At 37.9% G+C, this 22,076-nt stretch overlaps 1 protein-coding gene across 1 annotated transcript in view; it reads left to right on the forward strand.

Annotated features, from left to right (window-relative positions):
• Positions 1–22,076, forward strand: part of ek1 (eph-like kinase 1) — a gene marked incomplete at both ends in the record, with an annotated part of 69,945 nt that overhangs the window by 30,845 nt on the left and 17,024 nt on the right. The window contains 6 exons of the mRNA XM_079406482.1: positions 2,494–2,606; positions 6,576–6,738; positions 8,065–8,173; positions 19,655–19,722; positions 20,194–20,319; positions 20,457–20,642. Of these exons, the coding sequence (XP_079262608.1) occupies positions 2,494–2,606; positions 6,576–6,738; positions 8,065–8,173; positions 19,655–19,722; positions 20,194–20,319; positions 20,457–20,642 (765 nt within the window). The remainder of the gene's footprint in view (positions 1–2,493; positions 2,607–6,575; positions 6,739–8,064; positions 8,174–19,654; positions 19,723–20,193; positions 20,320–20,456; positions 20,643–22,076) is intronic.

Below are 22,076 nucleotides of genomic sequence, written 5' to 3' on the forward strand. Positions count from 1 at the left end.
TACAAGAACATACAGTATATATTTTTTCCTTTTTTTGGGCCTTTTCATTTGATTCATACAAAAAAAATAGGCATGATAGGTGACGCAGGTATATTTTGTAATTGGCTGTCAGGAGGGTCAGGGATATGTAGTATTTGTTATCCTTTGAAAGCTTTAAACATCCTCAATTACACATATTTCTGCTTGTGCTCTTAAATCTTTGAAGCTTTAGTCACAATTTCTGTCTCCTGCTTTTGAATTTTACACGGGTGCGCTGTGCTTCAGTGGGTCCTCTTATGTCTCTCCTGACCTTTAAACCCACACTCTGTGAGTACCTCGAAGCCTGTCATTGGTCGAGAAGAGGGACAAGCTCTCCTGATCCTGTGGTTAAGTATGATTCAGCCCGTCAGAGAACAAGAGCGAGAGTGAGACAGGCAGGAGCGAGAGGCAGCGTAATGAGAAGCCTGAGAGGAGAGTTACCCAGGATGCCCAGATCAACAGCCCTTTGCTCTTATGAGAGCTGACATGCCTGTAACCGTGGAAACGCCACTAGTGGGCGGGGACTGATCGAGGTATATGTAACTCCGATTGGCTTATATTTCGAGTGCTTGGCCTCTGGTCCACACTGCTTGAAATATTCAAGAGACAATCCGAGAGGAGACTTCTGGGATGATGTAGTGCTTGTATTTGCATGTTTTGCATGATTCGGATATTGACTGATGTTTCGGCGCACGTCTTTCATCGGCAGGTGTGCGAGAGATGGCAAACAGAATATTTATAAATGCAAATTCTGAGGTGACAAAGTGATGAATACATCAAATAAACCTGACAGATTGATTACTTCATAAGAACTGAATGCAAAGCGTTTTAATGCAACATATGAATGTATAATGCAAGTTAGATGACACAGAAAGTATTTACATTGATCCTTTGTGTTAAAGACAACATGAAATCGAAATGGAGAGGATTAATTAAAAAAATATATGAAATTTGCTCTATTTACATTTAAAGGGATAGTTCACCCAAAAATGTCATCATTTACTCACCCTCAAGTAGTTCTTAACCTGTATGAATGTCTTTGTTCTGCCGAACACAAAGGAAGATATTTTGAAGAAACTTTATAGCCAGGCTGACTTCATTAGTAGGAAAAAAAATACTATGGAAGTCAATGGTGCCCCCAGAACTGCTCTGTTTCCCACATTCTTCAGAATATCTTCCTTTGTGTTCATCAGAACAAAGACATACAGGTTTGGAACTACTTGAGGGTGAGTAAATGATGACACAATTTTCATTTTTGGGTGAACTATCCCTTTAATGTTTTAGATTTTGGGATCAGTTTGATATTTTTTACATTTTAAAAATTATTTTATTCAGCAGATATTCAATAAATAGTTCAAAAATTACAGCAAAGACAAAAAAATCTGTTGAAAATAAATCCTGTTCTTTTGAACTGTCTTTTCATTAAACAATGCTGAAAATGCATCGGTTTCCACAAAAATATTAAGCAGCACAGCTGTTTTTCACAATGATAATTAAAAGAAATCTTGAGGACCAAATTAGCATATTAGAATGATTTCTGATGGATCATGTGACATTGAAGACTACTAAAAATTCCGCTTTGTCATCACAGGAATGAATTACATTTTAAAATATATTAAAATTGAAAACTATTGTTTTAATTTGTAGTAATATTTTACAATATTACTGTTTTGATCAAATAAATGCAGTCTTGAAGGGATTTCTTTAAAAAACATGAAAATGACCCCAAAAGTTATGGTATGAGGGTAAAAGGCAAAAAGCTTTATCAATTTATTATTATTATTATTACTGACCATATTTGTATTTAGATTGCAATGTTCACATAATGGTCAGATCATGTTGGCTATATATAAATTCATTATTGTACTGTGTTTAAGTGTTTAACTCACCTCCTACATCTTTTCCTGTGATATTTTGAGACCCTTCTCTTTTCATTACTCTGAACTGCAGCATGTCTGTTCCTTATCTGTGAACTGAACACATGCTGAGATATCAGCGTAGCTGTTTGTTTATCACTTTAAGAGTGTTTGTGTGCGTACGGCAGTTAGCGGTGTCACTGTGTCAGAGCCGCACAGCAGATCAGAGTACACAGAGTTAAGGCTTGCACAGCTCATTAAAGATCGAAACGTCAGCTCCTTCATTCATCACTAGCTGCCGGGGCCCAAAACGGAGGCCCTCGTTTGTACTCACAATCTGACACCATCATTAGCACCTCTGTCTCTCTCTCTTTCTGCTCAGGGCGGCTCGTGAACTCTGCTGTTGTATGAATAGAAGGGCTGAGGTGCTCTGGCTGTGTGCCAGCAATGTAGTACGGGGTGAAAATGACTCCCTACACACACAGAATAATTTATCACTCCCGAAAAAGACAAGACGCGCTCCGCCAGCCCTCTAATACTCTTTAATTAGAAGTGTAATTAATCTTCCTCTTTTACATGGTAATCAATCTCAGTTCATCTCTCTCTCTTTCTTTTTCAGTGAGCGTCATCTTAAAGGAAAGGAAGGGCACCGACAGTGTAACGCTGGCATGGCAGGGTCCAGAACCTTCTGACGGGACCGTGGTGGAATATGAAGTCACCTATTATGAAAAGGTTAGACGCTTTGGTCTTTTCTTTGGCTTACGCTGATCTTCGTGACCTTTTGGCCCTGTGTGAGTCCTCCTTGCACTGATTGGACATATGGCATCTCACTTGTATCGTACCCTGGGGAGAGACTGTAATGTTAACACAGACATGCTTCATTCGGTCCCAATTCATGGATCTCCTGTCTGCCAGAACCTTTGAGGTTGTCACATTTTAGACTTGATGACATTATTGTCCAGAAACAAATTACAGAGGCTTTGTTCAGAAGGACAGTAAAAATCCAATTTTTACTTCATCCAACTCAAACCCGTTTCGTTTTTTAGGCTGAACAGAGAAAAACACATGAAATCTGATATATTTACAAATCCAGATTATGTTTGAAATCCGATTAAAACCTTGTCCATGTGTGGTTTGAAATCTGATTAAAATAAGATTCTCATTCTAAATTATCAAATCGGATTTCAAGTAGTTTTTCTGACGTCTTCACAGGCCCGGCTCCAGGACGCACTTGGGGTGGGGTGCGGTTAGTTTTAAGTGAACACTTAAAATACATTATTTATGTAACACTTTACAAACACTGTAATACATTAAAGGTGACATATCATGAAAACCTGACTTTTCCAGGTTTTAAGTGCTATAATCAGGTCCCCAGTGCATCTACCAACCAAGGAAACGTGAAAAAGTAACTTTGGTTTAGTAAGCCTTTTTCTGCAAACGTCTGATTTTGCTCCCTTGGTGACGTGGCAAAGGGATTTCATTATAATATTACCGCCCCTAAATCTGTAAGTTTCCACCCACGGCGCCATCATTTTGATTTCACAAGCGACAGCGGTCACGGTGTACCAGTTCTAATGCCATGGTGAAAGTTTGAGCAAAACATGCTAACTGTTCTGCCTTTGGCTGCACAGACCAGCACAGAACACTATTTAGTCCCAGCCTCAGAGGAGACAACAGAGCAGTGGATTTATTGATTTATTTACTGTATGCTGCTGCCACACAGATCTAAAATAATGCGATTTATTTCCCAGCTGTTTACCTTCACAGACATAACTGACAGTTTTTGAAACTCGTGTGTGTATTTAACGTAAACTTGTGTGTGAATGAGAACTTAGTTTACTCACATGCCATTTCTGTCCATGTGCTTGGGATGTGTGCGCTCAGAAAACCGTATATCCGAAGTTTAAACTAATATGGTTTAAAACGCATGATTTCAGCGCGATAAACATGATAATCAGAACCAAAACAGATGTTTTTAGCAGGTACGAGCTGAAATGGCGCAGCTCTATTCTGGAAAGGGGGCGGGAGCAGCAGCTCATTTGGATTTAAAGAAACAGGCACGAAAATCTGAGTGTTTCTGCTTCCACTTAAAACTGGCATTTTCAAAATGATATAATAAGCTGTGGGGTATTTTGAGCTGAAACTTCACAGACACATTCTGGGGACACCAGAGACTTATATTGCATATTGCAAAAAGGGGCATAATATGTCTCCTTTAACTAACATTAACTATTGGAACCTTATTGTAAAATGTTACAATTATTTGTTATTAAAGAATACTGTATACGTTCACAAAAACACTTAACAGAAAAGCAAGCAGGTGCATGATTTGGCATGGGCATGGCAGCCAATGCAAATAATTAATAACCGTTTCCTTTCCTTATTCTGCGTTTGGAGGCTCGGTTGCAGAATCGCATCACTTGGTACTTCTGAAATTAGGCTATTATCTTTTTATTATCTTTTTCTATATAGTGTAGTAGCTATCTCTGTGTCGTACGTGGCCACTTGTCAAGCATGAAAAACACAAGTTTTATTTAAATTCTGAATATATTATCGTATGCAGCATGCAGAGAGCGCTCCCTTTAAATTTACTCATTCATTACTTACTAAAGTCACTCATTCATCACAATCTCACAAAGTTCCGTTTTAACCACACAATGAGACCACACAATGAAACGTTTTTTTTTTTATGTTACGAGCATGATTGAACTCAACACTGGACAAAAAGCGGTGAGTGCGTGGATTCCAACCTAAACACCTCTGATTGGCCATTGCGTTGTAGATATCAACAATCATGTCTGTGATTGGCTACTTTGCTCACCCTTGCGAAAATGCATTGTAAAATCATTTGATGCTTTCCAAAGCAGAAGGACAGAGACACTGGATTGTTTGCCAAATCAATTTTGTTATGCTATTATTACGAAGAAAACAGATCCTAGACCAGGAGTTATGGGCAATTTTTCCAACTAAATGCAATCAGTTTGACTATTTTACACTATGAGTTAGACTATACATGCTAAACTAATGTCCGGCCATCCCCCTCTGTCTGGAGGGGGGGGGGCACAGGGATGTCTGGCTCCAGGCCTGCGTCTTCATCTGAGACATATTAAGAATGTAATGTCATATAAAGTGTGCAGTATTGTTGGGAATTGAGTCTGAATAGTAAATAATGTGACATACTTTAGTAATTTTTTATGGCCTGTAACTGATAAATACATGTTACAATAGAATTTTAATATTAAACACATGAACTGTATATTAAAATTGTATTTGGAAAATTTGGTATTCCAGATTTTCCCTATTTTTTCTTCACTGGTAGATACTCATTCATATAACCAATAAATATTAATTAAAATTCCATTACAATATTAAATGAAAAAATAAATATATATTAAAATTCTACTTCATTAAAATAGTGTTTTCCTCCCCCTTTTTTTTCTTCACTGGCACATACTCATTTTATGCCTTATAACCAATAAATATATATTAGAATTCCATTTTAATATTAAATATATATTAAAAAATGTATTCTATTAAAATACTATTCTGTACAATTGTGTCGAAGTAATTAAAAATAAAATAAAAAATCTATATACTACAGGTAAGGCATCACAATGTTATAATGTGCCATATGAAAAAATACATATTAATTACGAGATAATGTATAACACTGTTAAGATTAACTCAAACTTGATCGTTAGATGAACACAAATGTAATGTAATTTTAATAATAGCAGAAATAAGCATGCACAATTAAATATATCTCCAATATAATTCAATTACTGATATGGTACAGATGTATATCTGGTGTGAACTGCTTTCTGCAGTGACATTTCTATACACAGGGTAAGTGATTTCATGCAGTCAGTTGTTTAGATCCCTCCTGTACCACTGTACTTGGCTGTGTGGCATGAAAACAGGGTGATGGGTAATTATTATGATTTATTCAGGTGATTATTGGCTATGTGGCTTTTAGATGGAGCGCACAGATGGACAGGCTTGGCTGCCACTGTGTCCGCGATCCGTTTGATGCCGCCTGTTTGGCCCATCTTAGATTTAATAGCACCACAGGAAATATGGCCATCCCTCTCTCGCAGGGCGTGGCGTTCCTGTCTGGAACGTTAGATTTCCCTAAGCGAGCTGCCACGTGCCACTTTAGCGAAGGGCTTACATGAAAGAAGATGAATGGATATCGATAAGCTGTGAAATATTAACACAAGCACACTGTACGGAATTCTCCTTAGGATTAGACAATTAGAATTGGACAATGAGGCGACAGATCCAAGTCAATAGGATTGATGTCATTTATCTGGATAAATTCCAGTTACTGGAAGCCGAAAAGCTGTTAGGCCCTTAAAAAAAAAAAGCAGAAATCTGCTGTTTCTTTTCAGTCCAATCCATCTATGTGAAAAGCATTGTGTTAGTCATTGGCAGGAGGTGCTTGAATGAGCTCTAAATTCCATTTGAGCTAATTTCTAATTGGCAATCGACTGATTTGAATCCAATCTGCATGCTTTTTCTTGTATTTCGTTTTTTCTGTGAATGCGAGTCAATGCATTATGGATGATTTGACAAAGTTCATCTAGACTCCTGGGGTTTGCAGGACAGGAAGGGATTCAGGTATCATTGTGAGGGATCGAGACATCCGTCTTCATTGAAAGCAGCCTTGTTCACTTATTATTCCATTCTTTTCTACTATAGAACCAGCAGGATCAGAACTACACTGTGCTGAAGACCAAATCCAACAGTATGACGGTGGATGGACTCAAGCCGGGGACCACATACATCTTCCGGATTCGAGCCCGTACAGATGGAGGCTATGGAAACTACAGGGGAGAAATTGAGTTGGAAACGAGCCATGAAGGTGCGCGGAAAACCATCCTTCATGCACCTTCATAAAGCGTCCAGAAATGTTCTACCTGTGTAGGATTCCTTGCTTCCAGCAGAGCAGACCTCCTTTACTTTCATAGTGATTGGCCACAGTGTTCTCAGACTATGAAATCTGACCCTAAATTTGCCACTTTAAAATTAATGGTTCTGCTCCTGGATGTTGATTGGTCGATACCTTATGTGCCAATTGCACAATATAATTTCATTACATAAAACACTTGTTCATCATATCACTGCTGAAATTGCTTACATGTCAGACTATATCCAATAGCAAAAAGATATTGTTTAATGAATTTGCTTCAAAATAACATTCTAATGAAATTTTGTGTGCTTAAGAATTCTCAATAAGGCACTTCAATTGAACTCTATTGTGCTATATTGCCAGCTCACGGTTAGGCTAATGAGCCACATCATGTATGATTTGTATATTGTGATTATTATCAAAAATATAATTATTTATTGAATATTTGCTTTTTTATTATATTGCTGATGCTTCATTAGTGTAATAAGACTCTAAAATTACAGAAAATTGTAATAAGGCATGCATTACAATTTTAACATGGTTAAGTTTTATTCTTTATTTGAAACTCATTTACGATGTCCTATATTTTGTAGATCCCTCTATAATTTCTGACTGTGTAAGTGCCACCAAAGCCCTGATTTCTTATTCACAGCTGAATATCTTCATATTTTCAAGGACATTAGTTTCGGCCAAACTGTAACCTGTCACACGCGTGTATTTCTCCATCACACGGCTCTGATTGAATTTCCGATCCGCTGCACGCATTGAAAGAGGCTGTGAAATATTCATACATGTGAACACGTTCAATTAGTCCCCTGAGATAGAGGAAGCTCCTCACGCGCTGCAGTTTGCTCTCTTGCTGCGGTGTTTGAAGTCTGAACATGTAGATTTTCTGTCAGTGTTCCTCTGAAGTGTGAGTAGCTTCAGCCGAGAGTAGGCAGATGCCCTGCTGTGTTTGTCTCATAGTTTGTGTACCATATGGTACATGCCACCATTCTGTGCGCATAATTAGAGAGCCGCTTTCTTAAATCTTTTTATTGAAATATTATCTGGAAAAATTCAGCTTATTATACATCCCTTTGTTTGTTTACTAAAAATATAGTCAAATTATAATCATGAATTATAGTCATTAAGTTTTTTTATTTTTTATGCATTCATAGAAATTTAACCAAAAATAATGAATCTAAACTATTGAATATGCCAGAACTGTGGTAAATTTTCACAAATGCAGGAACCACTGAAGCTGCTTTAATGTTGGTTTCTCTCTCTTTCTATTAGATATGCTTGCGGTTGGAGATCCCAATCAGCAAACCATACTGGCCATCTCTGTGGCAGGCGGTGCAGTGCTTCTGGTCTTGCTAGTGGCCTGTTTTGTTGTGAGTGGACGGTAAGAGTAATTTACTATTCTTCTCTACGCTCTCTCATCTTATAGCTTCAGACCATGCCTTATTCTTTAAACATATCCTGACCCCAACCATGCATCCTTCTGTATGATGTAAAAGCAGTTAATTGGCAACTTCTACACTGACAGACTTTGATGAATCAGTGCTAATCTGGGTTGTTTAACCGTCAACAAATCCATACGAAGCATAAAGAAACCATGTTTCATTTAATCAGCGAAGAAGGGTAAATATAAATAGACAGAATTGAGCAAATGAGATGTTGTTGTGCATCTGTCAGTGTGTGTATGCCTTTGATTGTGTGCATGTGTGCATTTACACAAAATCAAAAGGACACAAAATTGTTTAGCCCTCTGATTGCATAGTGTGATCTGTAGAGATGAAAGCAAACACTTGAGAGAACAATTGAAGAGACCGACATAAGGGAGAAAAGCAAGAGTAGACGCGCTGTACGGCTGAGAATGAGGGAGCTAATGAAATGGAAATGAAAGGAGAGGGGGATCTGAAGAGACGAGGAACAGAAAGCAAAAAATAAACCGCTCTCAATGACTTGAAATGGCCAGAATGAGTCACGAGCTGATCTTTGTGTAGCTGTGTGCCCTTTTGGTCTTCCTTAGATTGTTATATTCAAAATTGGGTTTCAGTAAACTGTAATTTTATTATAAATAAATATATAAAAATGTAATTATAAATCTAAATTTATATCTAAAAATATAAATTATAAATTTTATATATGTATGTGTATACATATACATATATACATGTGTGTGTGTGTGTGTGTGTGTGTGTACATTTCTCATATAAAAAAATCTAATAAAACAATGTGCAGCTACCAATGTGCAGCTACGTGTAAAGCAATGTGCAGCTACCCAATTTAATTTCTCCTAGCAATATTACAGAAAGTAATCGTTACAGCTTTTTATTTTAGTATTGACCAGCACTCGCATTCCTATTTCAAAGGCTGATTTACTAGGGATTTTTCGACTGTTGGATGCTATATGATCCAGTATGTTGTAACACAGAATGAGATTTCCGTCTGCTTTGCAATTTGTAGCCCATAATGCACTGTGACAGAAAGGTCCCGTAGGATGTGTTATGTCGGCCAAGTTTAAGCCTGCAAGCCAAAACCTTGGTGCTGCCACCTCTTATTCATGGTTTCCACCACCCCCATCCCCATGCATGTGTGACTGCTTGTGGGAAGACCCTCATGGAAGCAATAAAAACAGTTTTGATGCTGATCTCGAATGACGTGTTTCTAGTGTGGTGTGGAGGCCAATGAATCGTAATGGTGAGTGAAGCTAAACTCTGTAATTGCATTCAGTCCCTTGGCATTGATTATACTGAGCTATATATACTGGACTTAACAAGGTATTCAGTTCACAGTACCCTCGGTTCTTTTACTGCTTTCAGAACCTCAGCTGAGCTTTGAGAGAGCAAGGCCTTTCCATTATTGACAGTTTGAGGTCATTGATTTCTGATTCTCTCGCTGAGTTGAAAACATACATTAGTTTTTTTGCAAAGTTTAACTCAAGTGGGAATCATAAGCAAGATGTTAGGCTTTCGATTGCTTAACTTGAGCAAGGTCATGGGAGATCTGAAGAGATTTTTTTTTTTTTTTTTAATAATTTATACAGCAGAATTTAAGATTTGTGATCAGTCAGGGTTTCTTGGAAAACCTGGAAATGTCAAGGAATTTTAAATGTGATATGATTTGTGATATGAATACCTAAAAGTTCTCAAAAGAAATAAAATTTCTGTGCCCGTGGAGCCGTGCTCCGCAGATGTGTGCATGCGCAGATCAGCTCTAAGGTCACTGTTAAAAAATGAACCAACCATTCATCATATCATCATGCAAAACATACACAACATAGAACAAATTTTTCATTGTTTGTCGAAACGTCATAGCATTTCCACACCGGCGATGACTGCAGCATATGTCCCCATGCATCATATACGTCTCACGCGTTGACGTCATCAAATTGTGATCGTTTCGTGAGATCGGCCAAATGTATGAGTACCGATCGAGTAATAAAGTGTGACTATCTCCGGCCGATCGATCAGAGCATCCCTAATAGTAATAACGAAGAACTGGAACAAATTATGGAAATGCATTGGTCAATAGCAATGGGCCATGTGTGTCTTCTGTTTGCACACCAGAGTTGAGGTTGGTCAGAGAAATATGAAGAGTTCAGGCATGTTTAGTGTGTTCAACTTTGTTTTTGCACTGATTTGGGCTCCCAGTGATTTGGAGTTGGCCACCATTCTGGTACTTGATGAGGAAAAAACTGCTTTGATTGGCTGTGATGATGCTGGCAGATGGTCTTCGTTTGTCTTTCACTTCCCCCCTATTTTCTGCTTATATCCAGAAAAGCAATTAAAAATGAAGGACACACTTTAAAGACTTTAAAGATCCTTGTGATGTGTCTGGAACATTTCAGTACAATGACAGATGCCGCAGTACGTCTAGCAGGTGCCTACTAACCAAAGACGTGTACATTATCAAGTCTGAGGAGCATTGTTTGCCAGCCATGAAAACGAGTTGAAGACTTCAAGCTTCTGATATTAAAACAATTCCCTTTACCTCCAGTTGGACGGCCTCCAAACCATTCGCTAATGCTCATGTTGGATGGAATTATTACAGTTTAATGATGAAATATATAAGCCACATGGCTGATTTCTGCCTGAGTGATAAATGAATTGTCGGTTAATATTACATTATTGGGGTTATTGCATTTCTGATTAGTGGTTATGTGTTTGTGTTATGCGAGTAACCTTTTCTGCTTTTTCCCCATGCCTGTCTTACTCAATCACATCAAGGTTTGGCAGATTTGAAGTGTGCTAAATCATGCAAGGAGGGGAAAAAAATGATACATTGCATAATAAAATAAGTACATGCCATATAACAGCTGCTCTCTGATGGTTGAATTTTCTGTGAGACTCTTTGAAAATTAGTGAATGATTCAATTCAATCAGATTGTACAAACACAAAATTATCCAGTTTACACTGCAAACATCATTTAAACACAAAAATGGTGCACCAGTTGCTGTTTATGCTGGTTTTTACTTGAGAGCAGCACATAAACAACGAGTAAAAAAAACAGTTTGGTGTCTGAAATCATTTTAAAACTATTGTGATATAGCAGCTGAAAACAGACATACACAATCATAAACTGAGAGATTTCAGTGCCACATTTCTCTCTTTGTTGTGAAAACCCACAGTATTGTGTAACTGATGTCATTTAAGGGGAGTAGATTTTTTTTCACAATCTACCAACGTGAGTGAATGTAGCTTGTAAATGTGTTTTGTTATTCAGTTCTAGTGTAGAACATGCTTTGGATCTTGTTCGGTTGATTTAGTGCAGACATTACCTGTATCTTGCCCTTGGGTTTGATACCGTACCATGACTGTTTAGTCAGTCCATTTGTATGCGTTTAACATAGAAATATAACAACACATTCAAGTATCCACACAAAATGGAATTACTATGCCATTCCGAAATGGTTGCATGAGCGTGTTCAGTTGTTAAACAGGTTTTTTTTTTGTTTTCTTTTCTTTTTTCAAACACTTCCGTCTGGCTATTCCAGTGCCTTTCCAAGTAGAAATTGCTGGCTGTGTAGCCTCTGAGCACATCATGACTAGCTCACTCTCAGCACGCAGCTTTACTTAGTTTTTTCATTTCCATGCGTTTGATTGCAGGCCAGCTGTAGATGTGTCTGGATGCGTCAGCAGAACATTCCGGAATATATAAGTGGATGATATGTTGGATGCGTGTGCAATAGCTGGAGATGAGACAAGGATGCACCATTAATCAGCTCGATTTCAATTAGCGTAATGAACCCTTCTCAACTGTGTTTTTAAAACACTTGTCAGAGGAGCTTAGAATTTATGAGTGTCCATTTCCTCCAAACACACAATCATTTCCTCTTATTGTAATTAGCCTGATTGTAAATCTATTTTTTATCCTAAGGTAGGAGGAAAGGTTTACAGAAATGTCTCTAGGGACCACATTGTAAATTTCTAGTTGCAAAAAAAAAATCTGATTCCATCTTGTATGGAAGCTGGTTTCCACCACTGAATAAAAAAAAAAAAAAAGGTAATTGCGACTTTTTATCTCTTGCAATTCTGAGTTTGCGTCTCACAATTTTCTTTTTTTTCTGACTTTTTCAATTCTGACTTTTTCTCAGAATTGTGAGATATAAACTAGCAATTGCAAGTGATGAAGTCAAAATTGCAAGATAAGTCAGAATTGCGCGTTTATTCTGGCTTCTGACTTTATAGCTCGCAATTCTGACTTTACAACCGGCAATTGCGAGTTTATATCTATTTAAGATATAATTCTATTTAATAAATTCTGAGAAAAAAGTCAGAATTGTGAGATGAAAAATTTGCCTTTTTTTTTTTTTTTTTTTTAGTGGTGGAAATGAGCTTCCATAATTTTGCCAATATTCCTCTGGTAATTATGTTTGATTTTAGAAAATATTACAAACAATTTGGAATTACTTTCTGTATTTTCGGATAAAGTTTGAATCAAAATTTATTATTTACAGCAATTATAAAAGGTAATTTATCCACGTTTTATCATTGGTTTTAGTTCTGTTTTCTATAGCAATATTTGCATTTTAAATCATAAGAGTATACTATGACCTTTCAGATATGCTTATAAAAATATAGCAGATGTAATGATTTATTTTGGTCTGTTCGGTTTGTTTTCATCAGATGTGTCAATACGTCCTTGTGCTTCTCTGAAAAAGCTTGCAAAACATCAAACATCTGGAGAGAAATCATTAATAATCCATGATATTGACCAGCAAAAGTTATGGCTGAAGGATGTGTTGACTCTTTCTTTACAGATTTTTCCATATAAAATACATGCTTCAGTGAACTATTCCAAATTAACACTGTCCTTTAGGAGATCAGACATGTGGCAACATGCAAGGACATCAGTTGAATTTTGTTCTGTTGTTCATGCCACCCTACTGGGATGTATTGACCATTCCAGTGGCTTGGCATGTCCTTGTAGCAGGTGAAAGCCGGAGCTGGCCTGCCGTCTGCTACATGCTGAACAGATCTCGAGACCCAGCTGGAAGCTGCTTTACCTCATTAGCTCAATGAACTGGAGTATCATTATGTAATGAACTAGTTTGAGGGTCAGAGGACAGAGTTACCACATTAAAACGACAGTGTTTTATGCTCGTAGCACATCATCTCATGCTGAGGCTGTTCGAGGAAACCACTTGGTTCTTTGTCTGATGGGATCTAGTTTATATAGCCACATTATTTATGTGCATATAGGCTCAAAAATCTATTACAGCAAAAAAAAAAGCTTGCATGTGATACACTGTCGGAACAGCTTGTCACTGGGGCAGTATCCTTAAAGAGACAACATTGAATCTTATCTACACCTAAAAGGTGCATTGATAGTACCTTAGAGTAGTAATATGTACTCTTAAAGTACAACCCGAATTCTGGAAATGTTGGGACCTTTTTTAAATTTGAATAAAATTAAAACTAAAAGACTTTCAAATCCCATGAGCCAATATTTTATTCACAATAGAACATGGATAACATTACAAATGTTAAAACAGAAATTTTACAATTTTATGCACAAAATTAGCTCATTTCAAATTTGATGCCTGCTACAGGTCTCAAAATAGTTGGGACGGGGGCATGTTTAGAGACATCTGGGCATCGAGGTTATGAGTTTCTTGAGTTTTGATGTTGGAATTTGGCCCTATTCTTGCCTAATAAAGGTTTCCAGCTGCCGAAGAGTTTGTGGTGGGCTTTGACATATTTTTTTTCATTTAATGATGCACCAAATGTTCTTTATAGGTGAAAGATCTGGACTACAGGCAGGCCAATTCAGTACCCAGACTCTTCTACTACAAAGCCATGCTGTTGTAATAGATGCAGTATGTGGTTTTGCATTGTCCTGCTGAAATACACGTCGTCTGGAGGGGAGCATATGTTGCTCTAAAACCTTTATATACCTTTCAGCATTCATAGTGTCTTCCAAAACGTGCAAGCTGCCCATACTGTATGCACTCCCATACCATCAGAGATTCTGGCTTTGGAACTGAACGCTGATGACACGCTGGAAGGTCTCCATCCTCTTTAGCCCGGAGGACATGGCGTCCGTGATTTCCAACAAGAATGTCAAATTTGGACTCGTCTGACCATAGAACACTTTTCCACTTTGAAACAGTCCATTTTAAATGAGCCTTGGCCCACAGGACACAACGGCGCTTCTGACCATGTTCACATATGGATTCCTTTTGCACGATAGAGATTTAGTTGACATCTGCACGGCGGATTGTGTTTACCGATAGTGGTTTCTTGAAGTATTCCTGGGCCCATTTAGTAACGTTAATGACAGAATCATGCAGATGAGTGATGCAGTGTTGTCTGAGGGCCCGAAGACCACGGGCATCCAACAAACGTCTTCGGCCTTGTCCCTTATGCACAGAGATTTCTCCAGTTTCTCTGAAACTTTTGATGATGTCATGCACTGTAAATGATGAGATTTTCAAAGCCTTTGCAATTTGACTTTGAGGAACGTTGTTTTTAAAGTATTCCACATTCTTTTTACACACTCTTTTTAGATTGGAGAGTCTCAGCCCATCTTTACTTCTGAGAGACTCTTCCTCTCTAAGACATCCCTTTTATGTTACAGACCTGATGTCAATTAACTTAATTAGTTGCTAGACGTTCTCCCAGCTGAATCTTTTAAAAATGTCTTGCTTTTTTTTTTGTTGCCCCCGTGCCAACCAGTGTTCCCAACTGCTTTCAATTGAAAGTAGCTAAAACTGGTAGCTAAATGTCACTAGATGACATCATAATGCCAAATTCACTGATTTATATAAAGATGAATAGAGATCAGTGGGCAAGATAAGAACTTGGATAAGGTTTGTCCAAGAAGTTGCTATATTTATCCCTAAACTTTTGAAAAAAGTCTCAAAAGGGGTGGTGGGGAAGTCGCTAAATCTAGCTACAAAATAGCTCAATTGGCGACAATGGTGCCAGCTTTTTTTTTTAGACCTAGTAGCAGGCATCAAATTTGAAATGAGCTCATTTGGTGGATAAAAGTGTAAAATTTATCCGTTTAAACATTTGTTATGCTCTCTATGTTCTATTGTAAATAAAATATTGGCTCATGTGATTTGAAAGTCTTTTAGTTTTCCTTTTTTGTCAAATAATAAATAAAAAAAAAAAACGTCCCAACATTTCCGGAATTCGGGGTAAATTTTTGGCCTAAAATTTTTTAGGGGTAAATAAGGTACAAATATGTCCTGTTGAGAGTATTTACGCCTTTTCACAGCTTTGCACCACTAAACGTGCAATTGTTCTCCTAAACATGGATTTTTTTGCCTTTTTTTCCTGAGAGTGCATCCATAGAAAATAAGTAATCAAAAGTATGTTCAAAAATATTTTTAAATATATTTATCAAATGGATAGTTCATAATTTAATCTCCCTCAATTTGTCAAGCTGATCACAAAAGAAGATATTTTGAAGAATGATGGTATCCATTCAGTTGACTGTAGGAAGACTGCTATGAAAGTCAATGGCTACCATCAGTGGTTACCAACATTCTTCATAATATCTTCTTTAGTGTTCAGCAGAAGAAAGAAACTCATAGAGGTTTGGAACAAGTGGAGGGTGAATATTTCATTTTTGGGTGAACCTCTATTTCATTCAGATATTTTATGATACTCTTCTTTACTCATACTCTTAATAAAAAAGAAAAACAGTCTGACTAAACCTAAATTATATATCCAAATCCTGTAGAATATGTATTTGCGTACATTTCAGAATGTAAACAAGTACAATTACTGCTTAAGTGTTCTCAGTGGCTTGTAACATGTTACTGTTTTTTTTTTAAAAAAAAAAGCAGTTTCTAGGGTGATTTTGGGGTGGTTTCTGGGGCATTGCTACAGGTATGTGGTTATTTTGAGTAGTTTACTCAGAATTAACCTAATGTTATAGTTTTTACCTGTTTTATTATTCACCTTTTTATTATATGCTGATCACTTAGAAAAGTACTAGCACACCACTTAACAGACTGCGCAATTTGAGTTATCATTAATAGACACTATAGGATGAGTAACATGCCAACATTTAATACTTAAGGTTTGTGTGAGCAATCATAATGTCTTGACAAGCACTAAATAAGTCTGTTTCCTCAATCCTCCATTATATCTTTCTCTAAATGCTTATGGCAAACTCTGAGTCAGCTCTCACTCAAGCCGTTCCCTCAAGCCGGCCAGACAGTTTAAGAGTGTCTCTGCTTTTGCACCATGACACTCGATGTCCCTTTCTCAAAGGCACAGAGAAAGATATGAGCCCTGTCAGCAGATACAAAGCTGCACCACTGCACTGTCACCTGCAAATACAAGCTTCACACTGTGAGAGCGGGAGAAAGACAAAAGAGAGGAAGAAGAAGGGAAAAAGAAACTGGGTCAAAGACAAAAGGGCTTCCAGCGGTGTAGGGCTGAGAAACGTCTTTATCACCGCACAAAAGGGATTTGAGGAATGCGTCTGAGTTGAAAAATGTGTTCATTGCAGAGTCCTAGACGATAGTCTGTCATGTTTTTTTGTTTTATCAGCCGTTATAACAGAACATGCAAATAGCTCCGCAGTGTGCGTATTGCATTCAAATGAGTGACAGGAAGGTTGAAGGGTGGGATCACGCTTCACTTTAGAAGCTCCCAGATCTCCTGCTGCGGCACGGGAAGTGTTTCATCAGCGTGTTGAGTGGCGCTGAGGCAGGTGCAAGGGGGAGGGATCCGTCTGCGGGACCTCGAGGGACGACAGGGCAGGTTAGAGAGCAAGCGGGGTCGGTTTAGGAGTCGATTTACTCTCCCTGATTACCACATGCTTCAATTGGGCGGCCCACCTCTGTGAACCCCTCCAGCCCTGCGCCCCCTGTGCATGCATGTTCCACTTAATAGACTGTGTTTCACACATGGGATGGTTGAAGATCGGAGGAGTTGGGGGGTTGCACCTGCACACAGATGCACACTAGGCCCCCGAGCATTTATTTAGGGGGGTGCATGTGTATGTGTGGCTGATGAACAGGTGGGGTCTCTCTTGAGACCCCCAGGCTCATTAAAAGCAGCAGAAAGGAAACGACACGCATGTACCTCTGAACCCCCCACCAGACGGGGCTGTACAACAGCTGAAAGGGAAAGATTTACCCCCCGCTGCTCCGTAGGGAGATGCAACAGACCAGATTAGAGGGGGTATGAATGAACCCAGCAGTCTTCCCATTATGTAATAGACCCCTAGGTCTGCTCTCGCCCCAACCCCGGCCTCGGGCCCTGATGCTTCGACTGCTCTGGAGCAGCTGAGCATGCTCTGGCTCTTGAATGAAGGGGACTCTGTATCCTGTATTGATTAGCATTGTTAACTGTGTATAAAATCAATACCAGAATCAAAATACTGGTAACCCTTATGCATGATCGTTTCCACAGCTGCTACAGGAGTGGTTTGATTGCAGAGTTTTGGCAATTTCTCTGTCATCGTGGACTGATTGCAGTGCATAATTCAGAGTTCTTGAGTGTCATTTTGAATTGAATCTGTCCATCTATCCATTTGTCGTTCTAGCAGTTGCTCGATAGGTTCTATAAATTGTTCTATTGCTTGATATATCTAGTGTTCTAGATATTGTTCTATCAATCTAGATATCATTCTGTTAATTTAGATTTCATTCTGTCTGTCGCTCTAACCTTCTTTCTGTCATTCCATCATTCAATCTGTCATTCTATCTATGATTGTATGTCATTGTCAATCTATCTATCGTTCTATAATTCTATCTCTCATTCTATCACTCGATACATCTATCAATGTAGATATAGTGAAATCAGTCTAGATATTGCTGTCAATCTAGATAAAGTTCTGTCGATCTAGAGATCATTCTATCGTTCTGTCTGTCGCTCTATCCTTCTGTCTGTTGTTCTGTCGTTTTGTTCTAACATTTCTGGTGTTCTATAATTCTACCTGCCATTCTATTGTTCTATCGCTCAATATACAGTATCTATAGTTCTAAATATTGTTCTGTCAATCTAAATATCATTCTATCGTATCTGTCGCTCCATCCTTTTGTCACTATCATTCTCTCTCACATTCTGTCTGATGTTTTATCTATTGTTCTATCTGTCGTTGTTTCGTTCTGTCTTTCTATCTATTGTTGTGTTGTTTTATCTGCTGTTTTACCATTTAATGTGTCATTCTACCATTCTATTGTTCTGTCTGTCTATCATTCTTTTGTCTCTTGTGCTATCGCTCTGTCATTCTAAATATCTGCTTTCTTAAATCCAAGTTAAATTGCAATTCTGTCTATCATTTCATAAAAGCAAAATTTAAATAGCATTTCTGCATCCCTCATTTCAAGTTCAGTATTTGAACTGGAATTAAGGAAGCATAGTTATTTCAGTTCTGTATGGCACTCATCCATGAATTATAGGATTTCTACAGTTTTTACCCAGTATGTACAGTTTTTATTTTGGTTATCTGTGTACACCATCGTCCAACAGGCCTTTTTGTATATTGCGTGGTATCTCTCTACTCGTATTTTTTTAAAAGGTATGTCAGTTTAAAAACATTATCTTTAAAAAAAAAAAAATGTACCTCATGACCGCTGCAATCTGCTCCATTCTTTTGCAGTCTAGCTGGTTTTGAATGCAAAAATTAGTCCAGTGTGAATTCCCCCAAAGGTTTTTGACTCATAACACTCTCTCTCCACTGTGGACCTCTTAGCTTTCTTTACCTGCAGTTAGAGGAAATGCCTTGCATTTTGTCATCCGCTATAGCACAATAGAGGCTCCATTCTGCGTTTCTATTCATAAGTGGATATTCACCCATATTATTGAGCCAGTGTCCTCTAGAAACCCATTCAGGATGGATTTTTCCACCTGGTCCCCATCAAACGTGCCAGTCTGTAGATATTCTGCAGCCATTCTCCACATTTTAGCATGCTTTATAATTATTATGGCTTGTCAGCCTGGGACATTACATTTTTGGCAATTCGTTCTTGTTAAAGACATTACAGGAAAAGGGAATGTGTGAGTGTGTGTCACTAAGAGGATTAAATGAATAATGAACATAATTATCAGTCCTACGTTGGCCACCTTTCCTCCCCAGTGTATTGGAATATTCATTATCTGGGGCTTTTCCTTATTCATGATCCCACTGTGAGAGGAATGATGTAGTTAATGATAAAGTCAGAGGTGACAGGATTGCATTTTCCTGGTGCTAAAGAGCGGATTAAAGCAGTGAAATCCTTTACCAGGTGGGAAAACTGGACTCTAAAGACACATTATGGTTTAACTACACTGTAAATTATATATTATATATGTGACCAGGTCATCAACATTTTCTTAGTCTTGGGGGATTGGCTGGTTGATTTAGTGTGAGAGAAAGTATGTATTTCATTGTGTCTGTCTTTTAATTGTGCTTATTCTATTGTTTCAGGCGCTGTGGATATATTAAAGCAAAGCAAGACCCTGAGGAAGAGAAAATGCAGTTTCAGCATGGACGAGGTAATGCACACAGGTTTTTTGTTCTCGGAAAATAACTCAAATCTTTTAAGAGTAATCAGCAAAATATTGAGCAAAACTTTAAGATGTCTAATATAGTGCTTTCAAAGAACATAGTTTGATATATGCCATCAAATCAGGATTGTATTTTTTCTGGCCAGTCAGACGGTGAACATAATTCGGCCTGGCTGGATGGATGAATAAAGAAAATGCATGTTTTTCCAGCAAATTGTCAGTTTGTGAACAGAGCCTCTGATGCATTTGCTGATAAATGATGTCTCTGATCGCTCTAGTTGCCTAATGTGTGTTTTCTCTAATGACACTTTTCCTGCCTGCCAAAGACAATGTTTAATGAGGCTGAAAATGCAGCACTCCCCTTCTTTTAGTAAAATGGATGGTTCAGTCTATGTAACTAAAGTCACGGTAAAATAACCCAATCATTATCCCCACTCCTACCGTGTTCTTGAATTGCAGTCAAACTTCCCGAAACCCGCACGTACATTCACCCACACACATATGAGGACCCCAACCAGGCGGTGCGAGACTTCGCCAAAGAGATCGAAGTTTCCAACATACGGATTGAGAGAGTTATTGGGGCTGGTAAGTCAAAATAAATTGACTCAATCATGCCCTACTTGTGTAAACCACATGAACAGCTCACCAGGGGATTGTAATGCAATGAAATAAGGGATTGAAGATAAATTCAATTAGTTGACAGGCTCTTGTTTGACTACCAGGTGAGTTTGGAGAGGTCTGCAGTGGCCGTCTGAGGCTGCCCAGTAAGAGGGAGATCCAGGTGGCCATCAAGAGTCTGAAAGCTGGATATTCAGAGCAGCAGAGACGTGACTTTCTGAGTGAGGCCAGCATTATGGGCCAGTTTGACCATCCCAACATTATTCGACTGGAGGGAGTCGTCACCAGATGTGAGCATTTACATCCGTAACACATTTGCAGATAAAGTATATTGCTGGAAATAGTTTGTACCCCCTGTGTTTTCCACACAGAGATAATTGACCTTACAATCTTATCTTCAACAAATACCAAGTAGCACGGTTCATGAATATTCATTCGAATAAATATGTATGACAATATTTATATCAGTGATTTTATGCCCTACTTCTACTTTAGAATACAAATGTGCTATGACCGTATGCGTTTGAATTTGTTTTTATCACTTTGACTTATCACTCTAGCTGATAAGATAATGTCTTCAGAAAGATAACACATCATCATGGCAAGAATTAACTTAAATTGTTTGTATAAAAAATTAATTTAAGAAACCACTGTTTTGTTTGACTTTGCATTATATAAATGCATATTAGGTCTATATTACTTCTGATTGCTTGTACTGCCACTCCTGAGAATCTGAAATTGATGTGCGCTGCCTGCTCGCTGATGAGGATGTTAATATTGGCTGTGATTTAGAATAGAGTTTCTGAACCTGAATTTGCCAATTTATTGTGTGCGTTTCAATTTCCATTGTCTGCGTTTATAAAAAGCAGTATCTTGCAACAGGTGTTTTGGTCACTATTGGGTGGTAATTCCCTCTACTGATCTCTCTTTATGATTTTTTCCTCCTTCAAGTCTCTGTGGATTAGACTGACAGGCTCTATAACAAAAGGACCATCCATATTCATGCCAGCTGCATGAATATCGATAATACAAACATATAATTGGATGTGAGTTTTGGGAGGGATCATGAATATTTAGTGTCAGAATTATTAACATGAATCCTCTCAACATTTCCTCCCAGTTCCTCTTACTTTTGCAAAATGCTAATGTGGCCTTCAGTTTGATTCAGTTCAAATAGTTATTATTAATGTTGGCGGTACAGCTTTTCCTCTCTTATTAAATAAAAGTAGAGTAATTTAGCTTTTTTAATTCTGTGCTGTTACAACATAATTATGAGGTTATGAAAGGCTTGATTCAACAAATATGTCAGTGAAAGGCTTTCATTATTATAGGCTTGGATTGTCCAAATGTGCAAATACTTCCTGTGTGCCCTTATGGCAACATGAATTTATTAAAAAAAAAACATGGACTGTGATTAATCATGATTAATTGCAAATTTAAAATGCTAGGATTTACCTGTAAATGTGTTAAAATAAAGAAATGCATGACAAACGAGTTTAAGGAAACAGAACCTTTCACACCTCCGCCTAGAATGAGACATAATCCTTATTATTCTTTTATCATTATTCTTTTGTTTTAATTCAGCCATTATCAGTCTTTATACTGGCAATAAAACGTTTACCAAGCCACATCGCTTCAGTCCCAGTAGGCCTATACATTTACCCAACTATTATCAAAAGTATTTTTAAATAAATACAACAAAACATTTTCTTGCGACCTTACGT

Source organism: Barbus barbus (genome assembly GCF_936440315.1).
Source record: "Barbus barbus genome assembly, chromosome: 44".
NCBI lineage: Eukaryota > Metazoa > Chordata > Actinopteri > Cypriniformes > Cyprinidae > Barbus > Barbus barbus.